A 21,971-nucleotide genomic window follows, 5' to 3' on the forward strand; every position below is an offset into this window, starting at 1 on the left:
TCCGTCCATCACACTTTTTGGGACACAATAACTCTCCTAATTGAGCTAGAATGTTCAAACTTGTGTTTATTAGGTCAATGACTTGATGGAGTTCGAAGTTGAGCATTTTCTGCTTAGGATAAGCAGAGATAAGCAATTTGATTGGTTGATGCTTTGGGACACGATAACTTTAGTTCACATTCTAACCATTCGCCCATCCAACTCCCCTAATTGTAAATAAAGCTTGATGCCAAAACACAATATACATGTAACAAGGGAGAAATTCTTTTAACATTTTAGATTGATTGTGATGTATTGTGCTTTTTGTTGGGCGGGTAGATTACAGATAGAGACACTCACCTGTTCTTTTAAAACAATTATATTCTGTCTCCATTGGACAGTGCCCCGAATTTCCTAAATCATATTGTAAAAATTGTTAAATTTGTTTGACTCATTAGAAGTTTCAGACTATTTGATAAAAAAAAAAATCAAAAATATCAAATACCGGTACTAACAATACACACAACTTTGTTTTTAAAAGTTTATTTAATGAATATCTTTTCTACAGTTTATCCAATCCATGTAAGAAATATCCACTTTAAGCATAAGCACTATTTGTCCATTTCAATACACTGTACAGTTCACTGTCTGATAAATATATATAACCGGTAAATAGTTCATTCTGGTGGTTCAAATGTATAATGTATAACTGTTGGTTCCTTGCTTGGATCACCCCCTTTCTCTAGATATAAATCATTAAATGGAAATTGTTTAGGTAACTGCAAAAGAAAATAAAACTGTAAATATATCTAGATAAGTTTTAAATATTAATAATATAGTATAGAATGTTTTTATAATTTTTAAAGATCTTTCTCATAAACATACATTTTTCCATTTTCTAAATGAAAGGGGGAATTATACTCACTCAAATGAACCCTTGCATTCATTGCCCAAAATTTGTTTTTTGAATTGTTAATTATCTGATGAGATGCCAGGAAATGAAAGCTGCTCTAAATGTTTCATATTATTATCACAGTTTATTAAAATTTTAAATGTATTAAAAGTAGATGTGAGTGTTAAAGTTGCCACATTACACGTGTAAGCTGATACTGCTGACTAATGAAGCTAGGCCGTTTAGTAATGAAAATTTTTGTCATTAAATCATATAAGTGGTCAGTATTCTAAACTAATGTTTAATATGTATAGAAAGTGGTTAGAAATTATACAGTTGTCATTAATTAGCAAGTGTGTAACTAGCTGTTGTTCTTCCACTGCAGGTGATATCGCAGACAAGTCTTATATTTTTATTTTTTACTTTTATTATCTTAGCGCACGTGCAGGGGTCTTTCCTGTGGGAGGAAACCGGAGTACGGTACCCAGAGTAAACCCATGAGGTTGAGAAGGCGTCCCTATCTCCAAGCCACATATGCTCACACCAGGGATCGAAACCACAGCCGCAAGCAAGAGGTGACCGGCCAGCTAGAGGTCACCTAGGCCATCCCAACCCCCCTTAATGACTACTGCCTGATTACTAACAATTTTAACTAACTAATACATATAATATATATAAACTGACGACTTTGATCTATTAGTGTTGTATATTTTCATTTATAACAGTTATTTGTTGCTTAGTCAACGATATCAACATCAACGTTACAGTGTTAACAGTGTTAAAAAAAAAAAAGTCCACAGACTAAACAAAGGTGATGACATTACCCATTTGTCAAACATAATCAAGTGTCCTTTAAATGGTTTTTGACTGCTCAAATTATCCAAAAAGATATTTAGTTTTTGATCTGTAAATTAGCCCTGTCCATAAAAAATTAAAAACTTTATTAACTCACCACAGGTTGAAAGAATGGGTAGGGGTCACATAACACATAAATAAGCATTATTGCTGATACTGCACCCAAAAATTGTAAAAGCTGCATATTCCTGAAAGCACAGACAATAATGATCTAATAAGTTATTCAAATAGAAATGTTTATACAACAATACATTTTTTTCTAATATACAAGGTGTATTATGGCAATAGTTTTTTTCTTTTCCATTTTATTTACAGGTCACACAATATGTACAACAGCGGGAAAGATATATAAATATGAACACTATTAATTACCCATGCAGACTCCATTTTTTTGAGCTGTGGTGGTTCAGTGAGTAAGATGTTGGCTCGCTAACCTGGAGGTACCGTGGTCGATCCCTGTGTTGACCGAAAAAGTTAATTGGGATTTTCCGACTGGTTCCCCCTTGTCTGTGGTGCAAAATGGAGAGATTGACAAGGGACAACGTATAAACTTTTGGATGGGAATAGTAACTGAGGTTCTATGTACACATTGGCATGCACATTAAACAACCCTTTGCATTTGGAATTCAATATAAGAGTAGGTCGTAGAGCTGCTGTCCGGTTTCCCTCATAACAACCTTTATGTATGGTGTATGCCCATCTTCCTTAGGCCTGTCTGAGCAGGTCAGTAGGATGTTAAAGCCCATTTCATTTATGTCTGCTTCCTCTGAATGGTGGGGGACAACTATCACTTCATTGAATATGAACAGCAGCAAGATAATTATAATATTATTGATCAGACTTACAAGCTAACTTGACGTTTTCTATTGGGATCTAGTTTGTATTCCAAATAAAGATCATAATCTACATGGCGCTGAAAAATAGAACAAATACAAGGGTAGGTGTAACATTTTTAACTATTTCATAGTTTAATAAAATGATTTATTTTGTCTAATTTGTCATGCTCATTAGATTTAGATTGATATGTATTCACATGCAATACTGGTGTCCTGAATTTGGTTACACAGAAGTCAAATTGGAATTAGTCAATTTGAATGATTCATGTAGTTACCCTTGTGCATATATTTTCAAGGTGCTCCTAATACTCAAATTTTCAAGATTTCCACAACAGTATCAATTCTAAATACATAACCAGCAATTGGACAACTGGAAAACACATCCAAAGTATAATGATTTGTTGCCAAAAACATCTTTCGAGATACTTCATGGAGAAGCTTCCTATTGACAGTCTACAAATTTTAACATATGTATTACAATGACAAGATGAATGAACAAGCAGAATAGTCAGAATAGTCGACATATATGATGATTTTAAATGACAGATTTATATTTTGGATTCTACATATTTCCATGTGGGTTAAATATAACAAACCCCCATTTAATCTTGGAATTCAATTCTAAAAAGATAAAATTGTGACACCTACCACTTCATTGTAGTTTGTTTTAGTACCTGGATCATCCCAATCTTCATAAGGATCTCTGTGTTCTGCAGAGACAATTGGTAGTTTAGGATAATCTCCATAACCAACACCATCATCAGGATATACTTCATAGTCTTCTACACGTAAACCATATTTCTTAGCAGCTGCAATTCTTTCTTCTTGTGTTTTAGGAAATGGACCAGGTTGCCAATCTTTATTCCAATCTGCATGTAAAAATAAGTACCAGTATATATATTGGATAAGTATTGAAATGAAATAGGGTTTTTAACATCCTATTTGTGTTATGATGGAAACTTTTCTTGGACAGTGGCATTACAGCTTACTCTTATTTTGAATTTCAACTGTCAAGGTTTTTTTTAGGTTCATGCCAATGTTTACACAGGACATTGTTGTTTTGTCCCACCCAAACGGCTAGATACTGTCCCTGCCAGACCATTCATCCTGCACAACCGACGAGGGGGAACCACCCCAGAGAACCCAAGACCTCCACGTTAGTGAGCCAGCGTTATTACTCATTGAAACACTGCAGCTCCTAGGGATATTTAAAGTAAACCCTGGCATACCTTTATTATGTTGTACATGACATGTACAGTAACACTGTTCAAAAGCCCAATCATTTGTCTTTCCGTAAATGCATCTCCACCCTTCCAAGTTCAAATACCCACAAGAGAATTGGAATCGCTGATGCAGAATTAAATTGATCCCACTCAATGAAAGTTAACAAAGCGAGCCAAATTGGTAAGATTGATGATCTACAGGTATTACATTTACAGAATGCATAATTTATTGCATACATGTGTGTGCCGCAAAATTGTCAAAATGTTATCTGAGACTGAGGCCAGGGGGACATATTTCAGAATAGTTATCGACAGGAGGTAATATCTGGGCACAAATACATTACATGTATAAACTGTATACGTTGTAGAAATCACCTCTGGTAATATCTGGTCACAACTACATATACACTGTATACATTGTAGAAATCACCTCTGGTAAAACAATTCATATCCCTTGAAACACTGTACCATTCATTGCATGATTTGTTCACCAACTTTGACATAGGCCGGGGTAATGTCAAAATGGAAGCTTCTTATTTTGTACGATAATTTACGACAATTAAAACGTTATATGAAAAAGCTATTAGCCCAAACTGTTATTTTGTTACCATAATCTTATACTTCCCAGAATGATTGCTTATATTTCATATTTTCTAACATGATATGAATATTAAATGGCCCACTAAGACCAACATTTTTAGCAAGTCTTTGTAGTAAACCATTTACAGGAAAAGTATTAAACCTAGGCCTTGTAGCTAGGAGTTATTTTAGGGTAACTGTAAGCCTAGACTTAGTAGAGTCTTTTAATCCTCAAAAACAAGTTTATGAAGTCTACGTTATTGTTATCGTGCATATGAAATTTTCATTCAACTTAATCGAAATAATGTAGTGCTCTTTGCAGAAAGTTGAAATTGGATAACTCTAAAATAATTACTTGACACTACTGAGGATGTTCCTATGGTTCTTTGGACTAAATATCGCTTTAATTTAGCGACTGTCCTACAACTTGTTCTCAAGGTTGCCATCTTGAAGCCGCCAACGGTTACTGATTTCTGCACTTGAAAATCTAATAAAGGGAGGTAACAACAATATTGGAAAAAGGATTCAGACTAGTGATCCTTGACTTCAATGTTAAATCCATGTCATTCCTGGGACTATAGACTATAGCATTTATTTTTTTAACATTCCGACTAGCACTGCATGCCACAGCCATCTGATAAAAATATTAAAAGATGTTGACCGTCTCGATTTTTTTCTACCCCTACAAAAAGGAAAATGTCCAGGGGTGTGTCTTTTTACCGCCGATGACCACCGACGCCCGCCGACGACCGCCGATTGTTCTCAAAATACAAGATATTGGCGGTCGTCGGAGGTCAATTAAAAGGAATCGGCGCTCTGCGGTGGTCAATTAAAAGGAATCGCCGGTCGTCATGCTTAGAATGTTCAAATGATTCACCGTAAATAGTAAAACGCAAGTGACCATTTTGTTCTTTACGCTTCGAGAAGTTCACATGCAGGTATTGGTGGCTTCTAGCCAATCGCTTCTGAAATTAGGATAGAAACCATTGCCATGGACAGTTGAAGTGAACGAATGATAGATGTCGTGCACGAATCAGGATACTTTTTACATAACAGGGCCAGCGGAGCAATTCTGGATTGAGGGCTACCATCTAGGACTTTAGACGAGTGTCCAGGGGCCGTCTATTCCCCGAAAGCTCCTGGGGATCTTGAGACTCTTTCTGGCTAATGAAATTACTCAGCAATGAAGAGAAAATTTATTTCTTTTCCAAATCCCTTACAATGCAAGCACATTCGATTGTGGTTTCCTGCGATACTAATCTTTTATACAATTTTGATGAAACAGACAATGTATGTTTATAACCGAAAGATCTTGACATTTTTCGCTTGTGGACTCTCTAAACCTCCCTGTTTCTATTTGATTGTCAAACGCGTTCAGATATATCACCGCTGCACCAAAATTACGGCTGAGTTTAAATTTCGTGAAAATTGGACCATAACTGCCCGACAAAATGGCTGCTACCCTTAAAAGCATTTAATACCCAGGTTGTGGGCCAGAGGTTCGAATTTTCATCAGATTTTGATATATCCTAAAGGCCTGGGTTCCTTTCGATATTGGCACGTATTGGAACGTAGCTTTCTGGATCATGACCCCTAATTTATCAAATATCACGTTTTTGGCCTGTGAACCCTCTAGAGGTCACCATTTTTATCTTATTTTCAAAACCGTTCAAATGTATCACTGTCACGCTATAATTATGGTTGAGTCCGAATTTCCTGAAAATCGGACCGAAACTTTCAGTCAAATGCCAACTCTCCTTTATGCAAACAGTATAAAAGCATGTAATGCCAAGGTTGTGAACCATACTTAAAACAAGTATCACTAACTCTTGGATGAGTTTAATTTTGGTGCGCATTGGCCCCAGGCACGAAGCCAGCTTGGTGGCTGCAGAGGGGCAGTGAAGTTTTTAGGGGGGCACAGTAGGTATTTTAGAGCTATGGTCAGCAACTTTTTTTTTAGGGGGCAAAAGATTTTTTCAGGGGGCATTTGGTACGCAGCAGACCCCACATTTCAGAGCTATAGCCACTGAGTTTTTCCGCAAGATGTGAAATATGTATGAATTTTTAAGCTACAATTGTTGTCCCATTCTGATGAAACTTAACAAATATGTTAAGGAGCAAAAGATCTTGAATTAGAGGATGAACCCTATTGATTTTACCTCTTCCCCATACATTTCTTGGAAAATGTGAGCATATTTTGCATTGGCAACCGCTTGTTTTAACTGGTCATAACTGATAGCGTGAATTATTTGATAGATAAGGGACACAACGAAAGAGTGTGAGAATTTTTTTTTAATTATCTAATCTGTCATAGATACAACGGAACTGAGATGGGGTTGAAATAGGGATTGACTGTTCAGTTAACTAATCGTGACCCTAGCAACCATAGGCCTACGAGCTAGGTGAACGGGCGGGGCGGGTCGGGGTGCCCCCTAACTTTCGGGCAATCTTATTTTTCGGGCGGACGGGTAAAGTGAAAACAAAAATTAATATTTCATCTAGTTGGCAAAATAAAGGGAGAGAGAGAGAAATGGGGTTTAACGTCCACTCGACACAAACTAGGTCATTTCGGGACTAACACATGGTTCGATTTTATTTCATTAAATCGCTTGCGCATAGGGGTCTTTAGTAGTGGGAGGAAACGGGAGGCCTCGGAGAAAACCCACGAGGTTGGATAGGCGACCCTACTCCTTGTCACGTACACCCGGGGAATCGAAACCCCGCCGCGTGCTAACCATTCGGCCATCCACCCCCCCGGGATTAATGGCGTTATGGGTGAAAATATGGTTGTCAAAGGTAGCGATAAAAATAAGGCTATATGTTCTACTTCAAACTCATGGCCTGGAATAGCAGGAAAACGGGTTTTAACATTTATGTAGTTGTCAATGTGGTCTGCCTCCAATGGTTAAATTATTCCCCTTGATATTTCCACGGTGTAGGCTGACAGCTGTCAATAATTCTGAACTGGTGGCTAAAATCCCAGGCGAGAATGGTCTAACCCATTCAATATCTCAGCTATCAGTTGATTATGAGCATGTGAATAATAATGTCTAAATAATAGTTGATATAACGTTTGCCCCCCCCCCCCTTAAAAAAAAATAAAAAAATAGGTAGATTTAGTTTTTGCATATATAATGCATCTTTAAAGGCAGCATTAATATTGGAAGTCGGATGTTAAGATTAAATCGAAATAAATAAAGACATCGGAGATATTATGTCACTTTATTCAAAATACGAACACAAAACAAAAAGCTTCATTTATTAATTCATGATTAATTTTGGTAAACTTGATTCCATAAAATCAGTAAATACCAAGTAATTTGGATCCCAAGATATTGAATGATCCTTGAACAGTATTTGAACCAACCGACTTTTGCTGGTTGGGCTGTTGGCCTCCAACATAAACATTGATGGTTCCTAAAAAAAAAAAAAATTAAAAAAATGCACATGTCAGAGAGTTCAAAAGATTCTACAAAGTGATCAAAGGCACTAACCCTTCCTTCATTACGGACTGGATATGTAAGAGCAAGACATATAGTGCCGCTTTTGCTTCATTACTGACTGTATAGTTATATTGCCCAGTGCCACTTTAGGTTTATGACTTTCAAAAAAATGAAATAGACGACCCCTTCTAATTCATTTCAGTCACTCCCCTAACATGTATCTCATTCATAAGCTTTAAATATCAAAACGTAAACAAAAGGTGTTCTCGATTTTCGGTCATAAATAAAAAAAATCAGAATTTCGATAGTGTTATAATCGAACACTCTGTTATATACTTGCGTTCACAAGAATTTATGAGTCTAAAGATAGACAGTGAGAGAGCTTTTTTATTTATAATCGAACAATTCTGGATTTTGAGATGTGGATTATTGGAATCATCTGTTCGTCGAACTAATGTATAGATTCCTACCTGTTTCTACTTTCCATCCAACGTTATCCAACCACAGTGCCATCTGTTCTCCGGTAATTGGAAAGCTTACGGTCTTTTTACCATTGGCGGGAATGGTGACACGATCAAACCAAACCAACTGTATTTGTGGTGCTGGTGTAGATGTTTGGCGCCATGATATGTAGACTTGAACAACCTTAATTGGGAATGTGATTATGTGAATATCAAAAAAAGGTCACATACCTGAAGTATATTTATACAACAAAAAGGAAAAAGCTAAATGGCGTTCTTGTCGCCTTGTGGTAATCCTTGGTCTACCAGTTCAGGGGCGATCATCCGTGGTGTTGGTGCCCCGAAAGCGTTGCTGGAGCCTGTAGATGATCCGAACATGACCTGGAAGTGATTAGCAACGGCTTGGGCAGTGTGGCCAGCGTCGAGTCTTCCAAGCGACTGGTTACTCTAAGCTGTCGTGAGTCGTGGCATGATGCTGACGATGTAGTGTGAATGATTCAACCAGGTATGGGGTGCATTTCATAGGACTGGTCCCAGTGAACAGCCCGTGCAGCATAGGTTACATGAAAATCATGGAGACCACATTACCATTTCAGAAGTGAGGTTGCGTTTTTGAGAACATCTCCTGGTCGGTTCAATTCTGTGTTTGGAAAGGATCCTTATTGCTCAGGTAAAGTTGGAGATGTGATCACAAACATACAATAAAAACATTTGGCAAGTTTTATGCAATGCGTCTATTCAGCGTAACATACCAACCTGACGTTTCTTTTGCTGCTTAGTATATATATATAGTGAGCTACAATATCACGATGTCGATCATGACATGTTTGAAATACAGGCTTGTCGGCAACGGGTGTTAAACTAAGGCCCCCGACAGGATTTTGTATGCATAATGTTATTCATATAAAGACTGAAGAATAATCAAAGTAAATTGTCATTTTCATGTAGAATCGTCTTTTGACGGGGTTGCTAGAGTAGCTATATTTGTTTTCAGATCTAAATTACTAGAATGATCAACATAATATCACCAGTAAGAAAGGTTCCAAATACATAGCTTATACCGAGCACTGAACAGATTAAGCACTTGTAACCAGCAAAATGTTTAAAGGAGAGGGGAGTGAGGCCCACAAGAACCCTTGTTACCGATAATGTATTACTTTTAGTTTCTTGTCAAATGGTGAATATTGCCACTGCCTCACTAACGTTCTATTTGCAGCATTATACCCGGCGTTAAGTAGCTCACAATGTATAAAATTCTCGCGAGACATGAACCAGTTCCCCGGACATATGTTAAGGATATAGTAGTGGGGTCCCTAAATACCCCTTGTATCCGCACAGGCGCTAATTGGTAAATAGTCCTGTTTCAGCAATTTCGATGTAAACAGTTTGCCAGAGCCAAGAAGTCATTATAACGAGCAAGCTCTGCATACTTATAAGTTGAGAATCCGCAAGATAGTGACCGGGGTTGCTGCATATAAATCTTCAAAAAGTCGAAAGCTAATTAAGACACAAATCCAAACAGGATTCGCAGTTGTCACATTCAGTAGTGTCCTAAATCTCCAACTTGTCGGGATAAATACTGGCTAATCACGGAATTGTTAAGTAACAACACATAAGTAACTGGATGGAAGGGATTTAGCCAGTCTTTTGTTATTTTGTATGGTATAAAATGAAAAATATATACATATAAAGAATAACTTTGTAGCTTTACGAACTTCAAAAAAAATAACATTTTTTTAATTTTAATTTTATCTTTACCTCATCACCAGCCATGCTTCCGGTATTGGAAATTTCTATAGATCCTTGAATATCTCCACCAGCTGTTACTGATGCTGGTACATTTAAATTATTATAGCTGAAGGTAGTATATGACAACCCATAACCAAATGGATAAGCCGGTTGCCCCTTAAAATATCTATAAGTTCTTCCTGCCATAGAATAATTAACAATTGACGGAACCTTAAACCAAATGAAGAGTTATAAATATTTGTTGACAGTTAAAGACAATTAATATTTTGTTGATTATGTTAGATTACCTTCAAGGTAATTATCATTAACTAAGTAGTCTTTCACGTGTATAAATTGTCTCCTCGCATTTTATATTTTATCATTGCTTGGTAAAAACTAGAGAAGACTAGTTGGAATGTCGCTTAGTAATAAGCAGTAATTGTATTCCATAGAATTGTGACCTGTGTATTTCCAGTTCATTTACTAAATGCCATGGAAAAAATTTACTTGTAATTTAAACCTGGAATATATGAAAAAGAAGGAACTGTATGTATTTTTCATAAAACTGCCTGTTGGTCAAGTTTGTGTAACATATATAATGTTTGCACTTACATCACTTGAATTAGCATACCACGTAAATGGTAATCTGCCACCAAAGTTAGCATCTGGTCCATCATTGGTTATGGCACGCCTTAAAGCTTCCCCTGTAGCTTGGGCTGGGAAGAATGATTCGATGATGGCACCAACACGAGGATTCTGCTCTGCCCATTGGACGTTCAGGGGTGCAGCAGAGAACAATAAGAGGATTATTTTGGCACTTGGCGGAGCTGTGCGAGAGAGAAAAAACATGAATTAACATGTGATGTCATTTAAAAATGCATTATGTTACTGAATGGCGCGGATGTTCTATAACATATGAAGCCTCCCACCACCAGCACCCCGTCCCCGCCCCCAAATAAAAATCCTGCAATAAGCAGATTTAGAACATCGTGCCAAGTATGTTATCCAATTTTAATTATGGATCGGAATTCGGGTCGTATATCTATTTGGCTGAAAGTCCAAATGTATATTCGGGTGAATATTCAAATACGTACCGTTTGTCACAGCATCTTGTAAAAGTTGAAGCTGGTGTCCGGCTAGTTCTAAATTATGACGATCAACGAATTCTCGTTCTAATGCAACACCTAAAAAAATAAAACCCAACTCATTATTTCTAACATATGTTGTAGTTTTATCAAACTATGCGATCACCAATAACATTTTGAATGTATGGAATTATTCAATATAACTTATTACTTCAGCTTGCTGCGTGTTCATTTGGTGATTGCGCGCCTGGTCGGGTCCATTATGTTGATAATATAAACGGCTCGATCTTCGTCTGGTTGATGGTTGGACGGAGTGCTGAATTATATATATATATATATATATATATAGAGAGAGAGAGAAATGGGGTTTAACACAAACTAGGTCATTTCGGGACTAACTTATTGTTCAATTTTATTTCAATAATTCGCTTGTGCGTAGGGGTCTAGCAGTGGGAGGAAACCGGAGAAAACCCACGAGGTTGGACAGGCGGCCCTACTCCTTGTCCTTATGATACAGCGCGCACGTGCTAACCATTCGCCCCCCCCCCATAAAACAGTAGGACCTTAAACCCCATTTCATTTCATTTACATTACAAAACTAGGCACGTTGTTCCATATGGTACCAACTCATTGGCATTAAAAAAGACAACATTTACCTGTTCCCAAGCAAACAAACACAACTTGAGCTCCAGTAACAGCCTGTTTGATTGAATTAGTATCGTAAGCATTACAAGCCGGTTGACTACATCCTTCGGCAGATTTTGTGTTTTTAGACAGAGCTTGCAGTCCTTGAAGAGGTGTTTTGATGTATTTACTCTCTGTAGCCGCAGCGTAATCACCCATTATCTGTTTTACATTGTTGATAAACGGTCCGACAACCTTGAATACAAAAAAAGATTCGAATTTATTAGTTCATGTATTCCCATTATATTAGAAGGCCCAATTTTTCGGGGGATACTTCAAAGATGACGGTGGGGGAATCTAATCAAATAGTTAAATTTAAAAAAATTGAAATATGAAATTATCGCTACGAACTTCGTTGTGCAAGCTGCCCTACTTGTTTGAATAAAAAGTTTATTTCATCTGTGTTTACATATTTAATTATCTCCATTTCTAACATTGTTTAGTACTAGGCCCAACATTTGAATCTTGGAGTCATATTATCAAGGAGTTGGCCCCATGCACCACGGGGGGTTGGATGGCTGAATGGTTAGCACGTGCGTGCTGTATCATAAAGTCTGTCATTGAGTCTACTGGCATGGTTTCGAATCCCCGGTTGTACGTGACAAGGAGTAGGGTCGCCTGTCCAACCTCGTGGGTTTTCTCCGGGTCCTCCGGTTTCCTCCCACTGCTAAAGACCCCTAAGCGCAAGCGAATTATTGAAATAAAATTGAACCATATGTTAGTCCCGAAATGACCTAGTTTGTGTTGAGTGGACGTTAAACCCCATTTCTCCCACTCCCCATGCACCACCAAACCTTTGAACGCCACTGTTCATAGGTCATGGATATATAAACTTACAGCAATTTGATTATATTGTTGATTTTGTAGAGGTAGAAGATTTTTACTATTCTTTAATAAAACAAAGGATTTGAGTGCAGCTTTAATAGCTAGATCTTGATGCGCTTGGCTCTCAACAATAGACAGTGGAATCTGGGTGTAGGGATTCATAGATGGTGGATCAAATTCTCCCAATCGCATCCTGGTGTAAAATAGTTCCTTTACTCTTGCTCTGATAACAGATTCTTTCAGTTTTCCCTGTTTTACAGCATCAACTATAATAAATTAATACATGTATACCCATGGCTAATATTTTATGTTGTAACCGTGCTATGAACAGTATTTAGACCAGTGCTTGTGGACGGAAATCAAAAAGCATTAGTTTGATTATAATAAAATATTTGCCTATACTCACTGACAAGGACGGATGAGTGAATTGCTGGGAGCTATGAATTACTATTTCGGGATCTATAAAATTTTATTTTACTATTTAATTTAAATCAATGATTAACCCTTAAAACGACAACTAATACCAGGAAAAAGTATTTACTACGGCAGTTATTCACTTTTCCTTGTTTTTTTGGTTGTGATTTTAAGAATTGACCGAAAAGCCACAATGTCATGCCATTGCTATGTGTTTTTGAGATAATTACTCTTCGCTTTTGGGAGATTCGAATTTGCAGTATCACATCATGCCAAAATGAAAACTAACATAAGATTATGAAAAATGCTTTAGAGGCATTTAATAACCGGGTAGATCAAACTATACATTGTTCTTCCAGTTACATGTTATAGTTTAAAATTCTAAACTATTTGATTTTTACACTCAAGTAAGAAAACCTTACGCATGGAATTGAATACTGGCCTGGATCCACCATTAGACAGTTCCAGATTACAACCAGCATTAACACATGCAGCAACTGTATCTTCTAGAGAGTTAGTGTAGTGATGTTGTTGCATTACGTTTATAACAGCCATCTGATCACTGACAACATAACCCTTAAACCCCCATTCAGTCCTTAATACATCTGTTAAAAGGTGCTTATTAGCACAGGCTGGTACACCATTTAACCTACAATGCAAAAACATAGAATATAGAAGTATTAGTGCATATATTTACCAGAAATTTAGTTAGAAAAACTCCCTCCCGTTTTATTGAGCATTGTTTTAACCCCGACATTTTAGAAGCCAAACAAACATTTGTTAGCCATGTGAAATCTAGGTTTGGGAAGTGATTTATACTTATACACTTTGCAATATTCCGATGCAGTAACCGATTGGGGGCTGGGAGGGGGGAGGCTTTAGATAATTAGATCTGCCATTGGGTTATGTTGGTGGTAACGATCCCACACTTGTACGTGACACGGGGCAGGGTCGTCTGTTCTGGGTTTTCTCCAGTCACCCGGTTTTCTCCTATTGCTAAAGGCATATACACACAAGCAACTCATTTGGAATAAAATTGTACCACATGACCGATTTCTCTCTTAGTGATATTGTCAGATATATGATATCTTACCTATTATAACTACACATTATATTCATAGAACCGGCTTTTACGCACGTCCGGAATGCAGGATAAAAAGTGCTTCTTAAATCTCTTTCTGATACCTGTAACATAAATAACCACAAGGGTAATAGTGATAGCGCTAGTGGCTGCAGTAGTGTTAGAGCTGTTGGTCACTCTAGTAACAATAGATTAAAACTCATGTCCAGATGCTCATGTATCGCCAACCTTCTTATATAGGGAACACGAGTGGCACGGACATGCTTGCTAAACGAAGAACAAAATGTGATGAAACTACTTCCTTAATACCGTTATTATAACTTGAGGATATGTTTTAATAGAACCTCGGTACCATAACTAATTAGATATTCTACTTTGTAAGAAGAAAAAATTGTGTTACCTTTGCATCAAAGTTAAATCTGGATACTGGGTAGTTTTCGGGTCCACCATGGGCATCAAAGTGCTTACAGCCGGCATTAGCTCTTACATATCTGGGATGATTGCCTTGCAATCCTTTAACAAAGTTAGCGGATAGCTGTCCACTAAGGTATGGATCTTCGCCATATGTTTCCTGGAATATTAGGGTTTTCGAGATGCATATATATTACACTGGCACGTATAAATGAAATGAAGCGGGGGATTAACGTCCTATTCTGTTCCGACTGGGCTAATGAAGACGGGTATACGCCATACAGTGTGTTATGCCATGGCTTACTCTTATATCGAATTTCAACTGTCAAAGGGTCTTTTACGTGCACGCCAATGTGTACACTGGACCTCGTTTTTTTTTATCCCATCCGAACGACTAGACAGCTGTCCTTGTCAGACCCTTCGTCCTGCACCACGGACGAAGGGAAACCACGGCGGAAAATCCAAATGAAATTTTTTGGCTAACACCGGGAGCGAACCCGCGACCTCAAGGCTAGCGAGTCAGCGTCTTACTCCCTTGGCCACCGTTGCTCCCAACTGACACGTTTAATCCTTCTGATTTTATTAAAGAGGCATCATGTGAGATTATATAAAGCGTTCACAGTTCTCGCTATAATAGTTAAAAAATCGATAAGGTAAATAGAAGATGCTGAAAATTTCAGCATTAAACATACATTATGCAAGAGCTAAATCTACCTATTGCAGGTATTTCGTTAAGCCTGAAATGTTTTCTAAAATATTAATTAAACATTAATTAACTGATCCAGGCCATAATCAACTTTCGATGGCATCAGATTTCTCCAATATTAAATAGATTAGAACGATTCAGCCATATTTTGATTTAATTTAAAAATGGAGGAGCGAGGTGGCGGAAATTATTGCACATATCTCGTTAAACCTTCAAAGGCTAATATCTTCGCTCGCAATAAAGTAATTTGACTGAAATTTTCAATACATTCATTTTACATTATCTGTTTTCGAACTATTTTAGAAAGAATGGCTAGCTCTTTAACTAAATCTTACATAATGTATCTTTAATTAATAATTTAGATAACATTAAAGAAATGCCTGAAATAGGCAGATTTAGCTCTTGAATAATGTATGTTTAATTTTCAAAATTATGTTAACTGGAATAGGACTTAATATCCGTAGATTTAGAAAATGGAAGCGTTTTTTACACCATTGTATTCAACTAGGAGGCATACTGGTTGTTTAGAATTGGAATATTCTAAGTTTACATTAGTTGATCAATAAAGATAAACAGCTGTTAAATTGATAGTGAAATTGTGTAATCACTGTAACGTATCCCAGTTCCAATAATTCTGTATATCTGGATAAAAACTTCACCGTTGGGGTGATTTTGATTATCTTAATAGATTATGTAACATAAATTACATTGTAATATCTTTTAAATTGTGCAGTTTCTACTAGTTAAATATATGTTAAATCGAGAATTAATGGCATGCCCATTAACCAATACTAAAACGCTGACAACCTCTGGTGATCGCATTGTCAAAGTTAAAGTTTACAGCATTCACAAGAATCCGAAAGTGGGTTGCAATACAAATAGATGAAAGCCGTACTCTATATAAATCAAATTCACCTGAACATGATTGTGTTTTCATATAGTTTTAATGTAAACTGATTTCGAAATTAACCTAGATTAATAGAGAATTGTGGATACTAACCTGATTTCGGCCCCATAAAGGATCTCTCATTATGTTGATGACTGGTGTAAAACAACTCAAACCTTTATGATATCCATATTGGTTATGTTTAACAAAGTCAGTATATTTTGCGCGAACCTCTTTTGCAATTGCTTCAGATACATCGAAAAGGAGCGATTTACTGTAAAATATATTTATAGTGTTTCATCCATTGACGTTCAAAATGTAAATTTATAAGACGAGGCACAAATTTAGAAGTTTTCAAAGAATGAATGAATGAAAGGTTTAACGTCGTTCTTTTCCGCTCCAACTGGAAAAACGAAGAAAGGCATACGCCATGTAGTGTGCTATGGAGTATACTGGACAGATCCACATTTTTCGAGCGGTCTTTCAGAAATATGTACTCATCTTTTTCATCACTGGTTAATCAAAACCTTTAGATTCACAAGCCTACAATTACAGGGTTGCAAACTTGCTTCCTTAAGACTCAAGATTACAAATATACAAGAAAATGATATAAACAACTTCTAAAAATCTCCCAGGATTGAGGACGGAGGCGGTGGGGGTGGGGGAGAACACCAACCGAGCCACTGACATTGAATTCGAAGGGTTGTATTACGTGAACGCCAACGTTTTTCGTCTCCACGACTCCCGTTTTTAAAAGATTGCGCCTAAAGCAAACAGTTACGTGTGAACTGAAGGGGTGTGTCAAAACAATTATACATACCTCCAGGCAGCAGCTAAACCAATAGCTTGAGGAAAGGATGTCGCAGGACCTGCATCTCCATCACCATGGAGACATTCAGTATTCCAAGAGTATGGCCCGATACCGAGTCTGCTGACAGGAGGGGTTGGACCATTGTTACCACTACCACCCCTAGCCATCTGGGGCATGATCTCCTCCAGTGTCAGTCTACCGACCAAATCATCCACTCGATCATCCCACGATAAAGATGTATTCTGGAAGGGGAAGGTTTGTAGACCATATGTCAATAAGAGACCCTGTAAAAGGCCTATCAGCGCTATCGGAACCATTTCAACAAAATATTAAGACCGTTTCTGGTTTTAAATTATTTATACCAGATCTCTTATCTTATCTTGGATCCCTACTAGGTCAACTATAGCCATGCAGTGTGGCTCTAATTTAAAAGATTATTTTATTTTATTCGAATCCAAAGAATGATCACAGAATTAGTGTTATGAGATTGCCCAATAAGTGCGATTTTTGATGCTATAGTTAGATCACACACTCTTTCTTTTTTTTCTTTAGGAAAGGAATGTCCAATCTTCGAAACCTTTTCAAGACGCCGGATTTACAACTGCTACATGACGTTCCTACACTATATCGCTTAGATAATCGCACGCGATCGAACCCTGAGAGACAGAGATGGGGTTTAGCGCCCACACGATACAAACTGAACTAGGTAATTTCGGGACTAACATATGGTAATATTTTATTCCATATAATTCGCTGGCGTGTATGGGTCAGGAGAACACCCGTGAGGTCAGACAGGTGACCCAACGCCTTGTCACCTAAAAGCTTGGGATCGAAACAACGCCACCTGTCTCAAAGATAAACATTATCATCTGAAGCACACACGTTAGATCGCTCGATCTCTCAACCCTCACTTCAAAGGTAATATAAGATATGTTTATCATCTAAAGTGATTCAAACTAAAGTAAATCCCAAGATCTAGTCGCTCGGAAAAGAAAAACCGAGGTCCCGTGTAAAACCTTGGCGTTCATGTAATACAACCCTTCGATTTCAATGGCAATGGCTCGGGAACTATATTTTGGGTGGATTGGCACACTTTAAGTTCTAGAAGGCGTTGGTCCCCCCCCCTCTACACACAGCCCGGCCGTGGGGAATGTTTAGAGGTTACTGTTTCAAATTTGAACTTATAAATGTCATTTATCTTTTACAGAGTTACAAGAAACATTCGCAATATTTCCGTGAAACAGATTGGGTAGAGCAAGGGGTGTTGGGTGGCCGAATGGTTAGCACGCGCGCGCTGTATCACGAGGCCTGTCATTGAGTCAACTGGCGTGGTTTCGAATGCCCGGTTGTACGCGACAAGGAGTAGGGTTGCCTGTCCAACCTCGTGGGTTTTCTCCGGATCCTCCGGTTTCCTCCCACTGCTAAAGACCACTACGTGCAAGAAAATTATTGAAATAAAATTAAACCATATGTTAGTCCAGAAATGACCTAGTCTGTGTCGAGTGGACGTTAAACCCCATTTCTCTCTCTTTCTCTTGGGTAGAGCAATGTCTTCACTAATTACTAAATCCTGTAAAAACGTGGCATTGTCTACCTTTTTATATGAGGATAAACGTGGTGTATGGTCCTGTGTGAAATCAAGGGCACCTGACTGGCACTTACAAGCATATTCAGAGTCAACCATTTACATGGTTTTATTTTCGTCAAAGTATGTAAAAATATTAAAAGGCGAATTCACAGATGGTTATTATCTGATCGTATATCATAGCCATTTGCCGCCTTTAATGATGCGTATCTTGTTTTGCTGTTATAAAACCGGAAATCGTGTATTGTGGAATCGGGGATGTTTGATAATATGTGAAGGAAGGTTAATGCACTGCTAGTTTAGAATATCCATATACTGTCACAATGAAATTCGGCACATTGACCTTGCCTTAATGATACCACTTTTGGAATCGTTTGCCATTATTACGCTTTGAGAGAGAAAAAAACACAATGGTTTTTAAATATTATACAAAAACACCGAAATTATTGATATCTTTGTGCAATTTCATCACACAATTATTTCCCCAAATATCAGAAAGAAAGCTAGTCGATGCATTGATGTCAACCTTATCTTCGCAGTTTAATCTTCATTTATGGTATGATTTCTATAAACATGCATTGATGTCTGCCTTATCTTCGCGGTTTAATCTTAACTTATGGTATGCTTTCTGAAAACATGTAGCCAAGTCAAATACGCAACATGCAAAATTTATCAGCTCAGGGGGCTAAAACAAATCATCATCAATGACACACAGACAGCGAGCATTACTAGAGGATCAGGTCTTCGACAATGTTTTGCCCTTTGGATAATGGTATAATTGAAACTCTGTAAGATTTAATGAATTTCTATTTTTATTCATTTATAAGCATGTTTAATGTCTTTTTTGTCAGAAATGTATTTTAATAACAAATGCTTTTCCACAAGGGAGTCAGCATTGTCAATTATAGTTATATATTGGACACAAATCTGACATGGCCATTGTGTTAAAAGTCTTTTAGAATCTAACATGTTTGCTGTAACTAGATATTTGTGACTCGTGAGCACCTTTAAGTGATATTTCAAATCCATAAATGAAGCCAATAAAGCCAACTATATGAACTTGACATTTATAAATATTTCAATTACACGTACCTCATCACTGGAATTTTCATCAAGAATAACTTTTGCCCCCACCCCCACCACTTTTCCCATCCGTATCCGAGCCTGATATCCATCTTATTCATCTAATGAACACCTACACCAAGTTTTAAATGGCTATTGTTCCTGTCATTGAGTCTACACAGTTTTAAAGATTATTGCCAGAAAATGCTACGACTGATTGCCTATATAGACAAAGAAGGAATAATATCAATGTTTAGCGTCACGCATATATTTTCCCAGAACTTATTACTCTAGTCATCGACACCTCGCAGACAATCTATAGTTCAGAAAATTAAATCTGTTATTTAAAATAATTCAATAATTATTCACAATCAGCATAAGCGCGGCTTCGGTACCATATACATGTAACACCAGCGGCTGCCAGGCAGGATACGCCCACATTTTGCAAGAGATGGATAGAGGACAAGCTAAAAACAAACGCGATTTTTTGTTCAATCAGGGGCAATAATCCAGAAAGTTATGGTCTGAAATGCGCAAATATCAAAAGGGACCGTGATCTTTGGGATATAAAGATAGGTTTTAAATTTCATCAAAATCGGATAAAAATTGTGATCTCTAGACGCGGGTCCACAACCTTCGTATTACATACTTTTATACAATTTGCGTACAAAGAGCGGCCATTTTGTTGGGCAGTTTCATTTCAATTTTCCCGAAATTCGAATTTAACCTTCATTATGGTGGAATGGTGACATATTTAAACGGTTTTTAAAATCGGAAAAAAATTGTGACCTCTAGAGAATCCGCAAAAGCGATTTTTCAAACAATCAGGGGCCATAATCCAGGAAGTTACGTTCGGATATGCGCGATTATCAAAAGGAACCAAGATCTTAATATGTAATGGTGATATATTCACACGTTTTCTTTAAATCGGATAAAAATTGTGACCTCTAAAAGGACCACAAGCTAAAAACGTGATTTTTTGTTTAAAATCAAGTGTCATAATTCAGGAAGTTACGATCCGATATGCGCGGATATCGATAGAAACCAAGATCTTTGGGTTATAAACATGTATTTCAGGTTTCATCAAAATCGGATCAACATTGTGACTAACCGTTCGTACTAAAACACCGGTTTCCGGAATACAAATTCCGAACTATCTGAATCAAATAGTTTTAAGGCCGAGGTGTCTAAAGAATTAACATGAATGTTAACGCATAGCTAACAAGTGTAATTCTTTAATGATCATGGCGATAATGATTTGACATCTATAATCTAGTAAATATCATCGATACCCGGGCATGTGTTCTTACCTCCACGTTGCTGCAAAACCAGTAGACTGGGGAAAGGAAGAAACATTATGAACCACGGATCCATTTAAACATTCAGTGTCCCACTGATATGGGTTAATACCTAACCGTGGTATTGCAGGTACTAGGCCATTAACACCTCCACCTCCTTTAGCCAACATACTACTTAGGAAATGCTTTTCATTATGAACAGTCCATTCTTCTTTACTAGTAGATTCAGTTAATTCGAAAGATGCCATCATAACAGTAATCGATTAGAGCGTACTATGTACTAGAGCGTACTATACTGCCCACAAGTATTGTAACGCTACAGAGAAGCAGAACAGAACTAGTAAATGAATTTAGGTTCATGTAGCCGCGATAGACTCGGGGAAATGATGTAGAATGGACACATACCCTATTCCACTGGTATTCCCAATCCCTGAATAGCTGGAGACCCACTATTCATGCCATTCCACATTTAGACATCTGCAAAGCAATCTCATCTAGCTAAATGATTCACACGAAGATGAAGGAAACATTTCTAAAGTGATACTTTTGGTGCGAACATTAGTAGTAGCGAATAGAGAACCCACCGTCTTGGAAAACGTATTAGATATTTGATTACGTTAGAATGTATTTTAAGACACACACCTTGCATTGACTTTACAGTACTAGTATCTCAACATCTGGGAGCCGCGGTAGCTCAAGTTAGTAGTGTGCTAGCTCGCTAACGAGATGGTCTCGTATCGGTTCGGCCCAAGTGCTTGCCGAGACTGATCTTCGGGATTACCCTTGCCAGAGGTGAAGGACGGAGAATCTGACAAGGGAAGGGGCCTAGTCGTTCGGATAGTCTGTGGCGTGCCAGAAAATAACCCATAACAAATCCGGGAAAAATTTATCACACAGTACACTGTCTGGGAATGCCGGACTTCATTAAGCCGGTTGATGCAGAAAAGTAAACCCCATTTAAATATTATTGTGAGTTTATGATGTGGACATGTTCAAATACTGATTTGTAATAACGTATATTGCCACTAAACACCTTGATTCGTTTCAGTTTTATATATATATATATGATTCTGATGGTTACTCCATTAAAATCTAAATATCCGCATAATAATACCTTCATAATTGTT

General features: G+C 37.5%; 2 protein-coding genes across 2 annotated transcripts; both read right to left on the reverse strand.

Annotated features, from left to right (window-relative positions):
• Window positions 1-506: 506 nt before the first annotated feature.
• On the reverse strand, window positions 507-4,846 carry LOC126811717 (NADH dehydrogenase [ubiquinone] 1 beta subcomplex subunit 8, mitochondrial). The gene is made up of 5 exons (XM_050537580.1): window positions 4,720-4,846; window positions 3,211-3,431; window positions 2,572-2,639; window positions 1,824-1,914; window positions 507-758 (listed from the first exon to the last, which is right to left on the reverse strand). The coding sequence occupies exons 1-5, from the start codon at window positions 4,808-4,810 to the stop codon at window positions 657-659; spliced, it is 573 nt and encodes a 190-aa protein (XP_050393537.1). The 5' UTR covers window positions 4,811-4,846; the 3' UTR covers window positions 507-656.
• Window positions 4,847-7,625: 2,779 nt separating this feature from the next.
• Window positions 7,626-17,088, reverse strand: LOC126811712 (uncharacterized). The gene is made up of 12 exons (XM_050537574.2): window positions 16,909-17,088; window positions 16,203-16,362; window positions 14,486-14,656; window positions 14,098-14,189; window positions 13,427-13,653; window positions 12,603-12,856; window positions 11,738-11,960; window positions 11,091-11,180; window positions 10,609-10,823; window positions 10,027-10,227; window positions 8,278-8,452; window positions 7,626-7,781 (listed from the first exon to the last, which is right to left on the reverse strand). The coding sequence occupies exons 1-12, from the start codon at window positions 17,073-17,075 to the stop codon at window positions 7,666-7,668; spliced, it is 2,091 nt and encodes a 696-aa protein (XP_050393531.1). The 5' UTR covers window positions 17,076-17,088; the 3' UTR covers window positions 7,626-7,665.
• Between the last annotated feature and the right edge of the window lie 4,883 nt (window positions 17,089-21,971).

The sequence above is a fragment of the Patella vulgata genome, chromosome 2 (assembly GCF_932274485.2).
Source record: "Patella vulgata chromosome 2, xgPatVulg1.2, whole genome shotgun sequence".
Lineage (NCBI taxonomy): Eukaryota > Metazoa > Mollusca > Gastropoda > Patellidae > Patella > Patella vulgata.

Bases quoted from the DNA above. Each gene is read 5' to 3' on its own strand.
- LOC126811712 (XM_050537574.2), bottom strand. From the start codon at position 17,075: ATGCCCCAGATGGCTAGGGGTGGTAGTGGTAACAATGGTCCAACCCCT. The intron at 12,857-13,426 runs GTAAGGTTTTCT...AATTTATTATAG, and splicing joins GCCAGTATTCAATTCCATGC to TTGATGCTGTAAAACAGGGA. The intron at 10,824-11,090 runs GTACGTATTTGA...TCTCTCGCACAG, and splicing joins ACAAGATGCTGTGACAAACG to CTCCGCCAAGTGCCAAAATA.
- LOC126811717 (XM_050537580.1), bottom strand. From the start codon at position 4,810: ATGGCAACCTTGAGAACAAGTTGTAGGACAGTCGCTAAATTAAAGCGA. The intron at 2,640-3,210 runs GTAGGTGTCACA...TCTATTTTTCAG, and splicing joins AAACAAACTACAATGAAGTG to CGCCATGTAGATTATGATCT. The intron at 759-1,823 runs GTGAGTTAATAA...TTTCTTTTGCAG, and splicing joins ACCCATTCTTTCAACCTGTG to TTACCTAAACAATTTCCATT.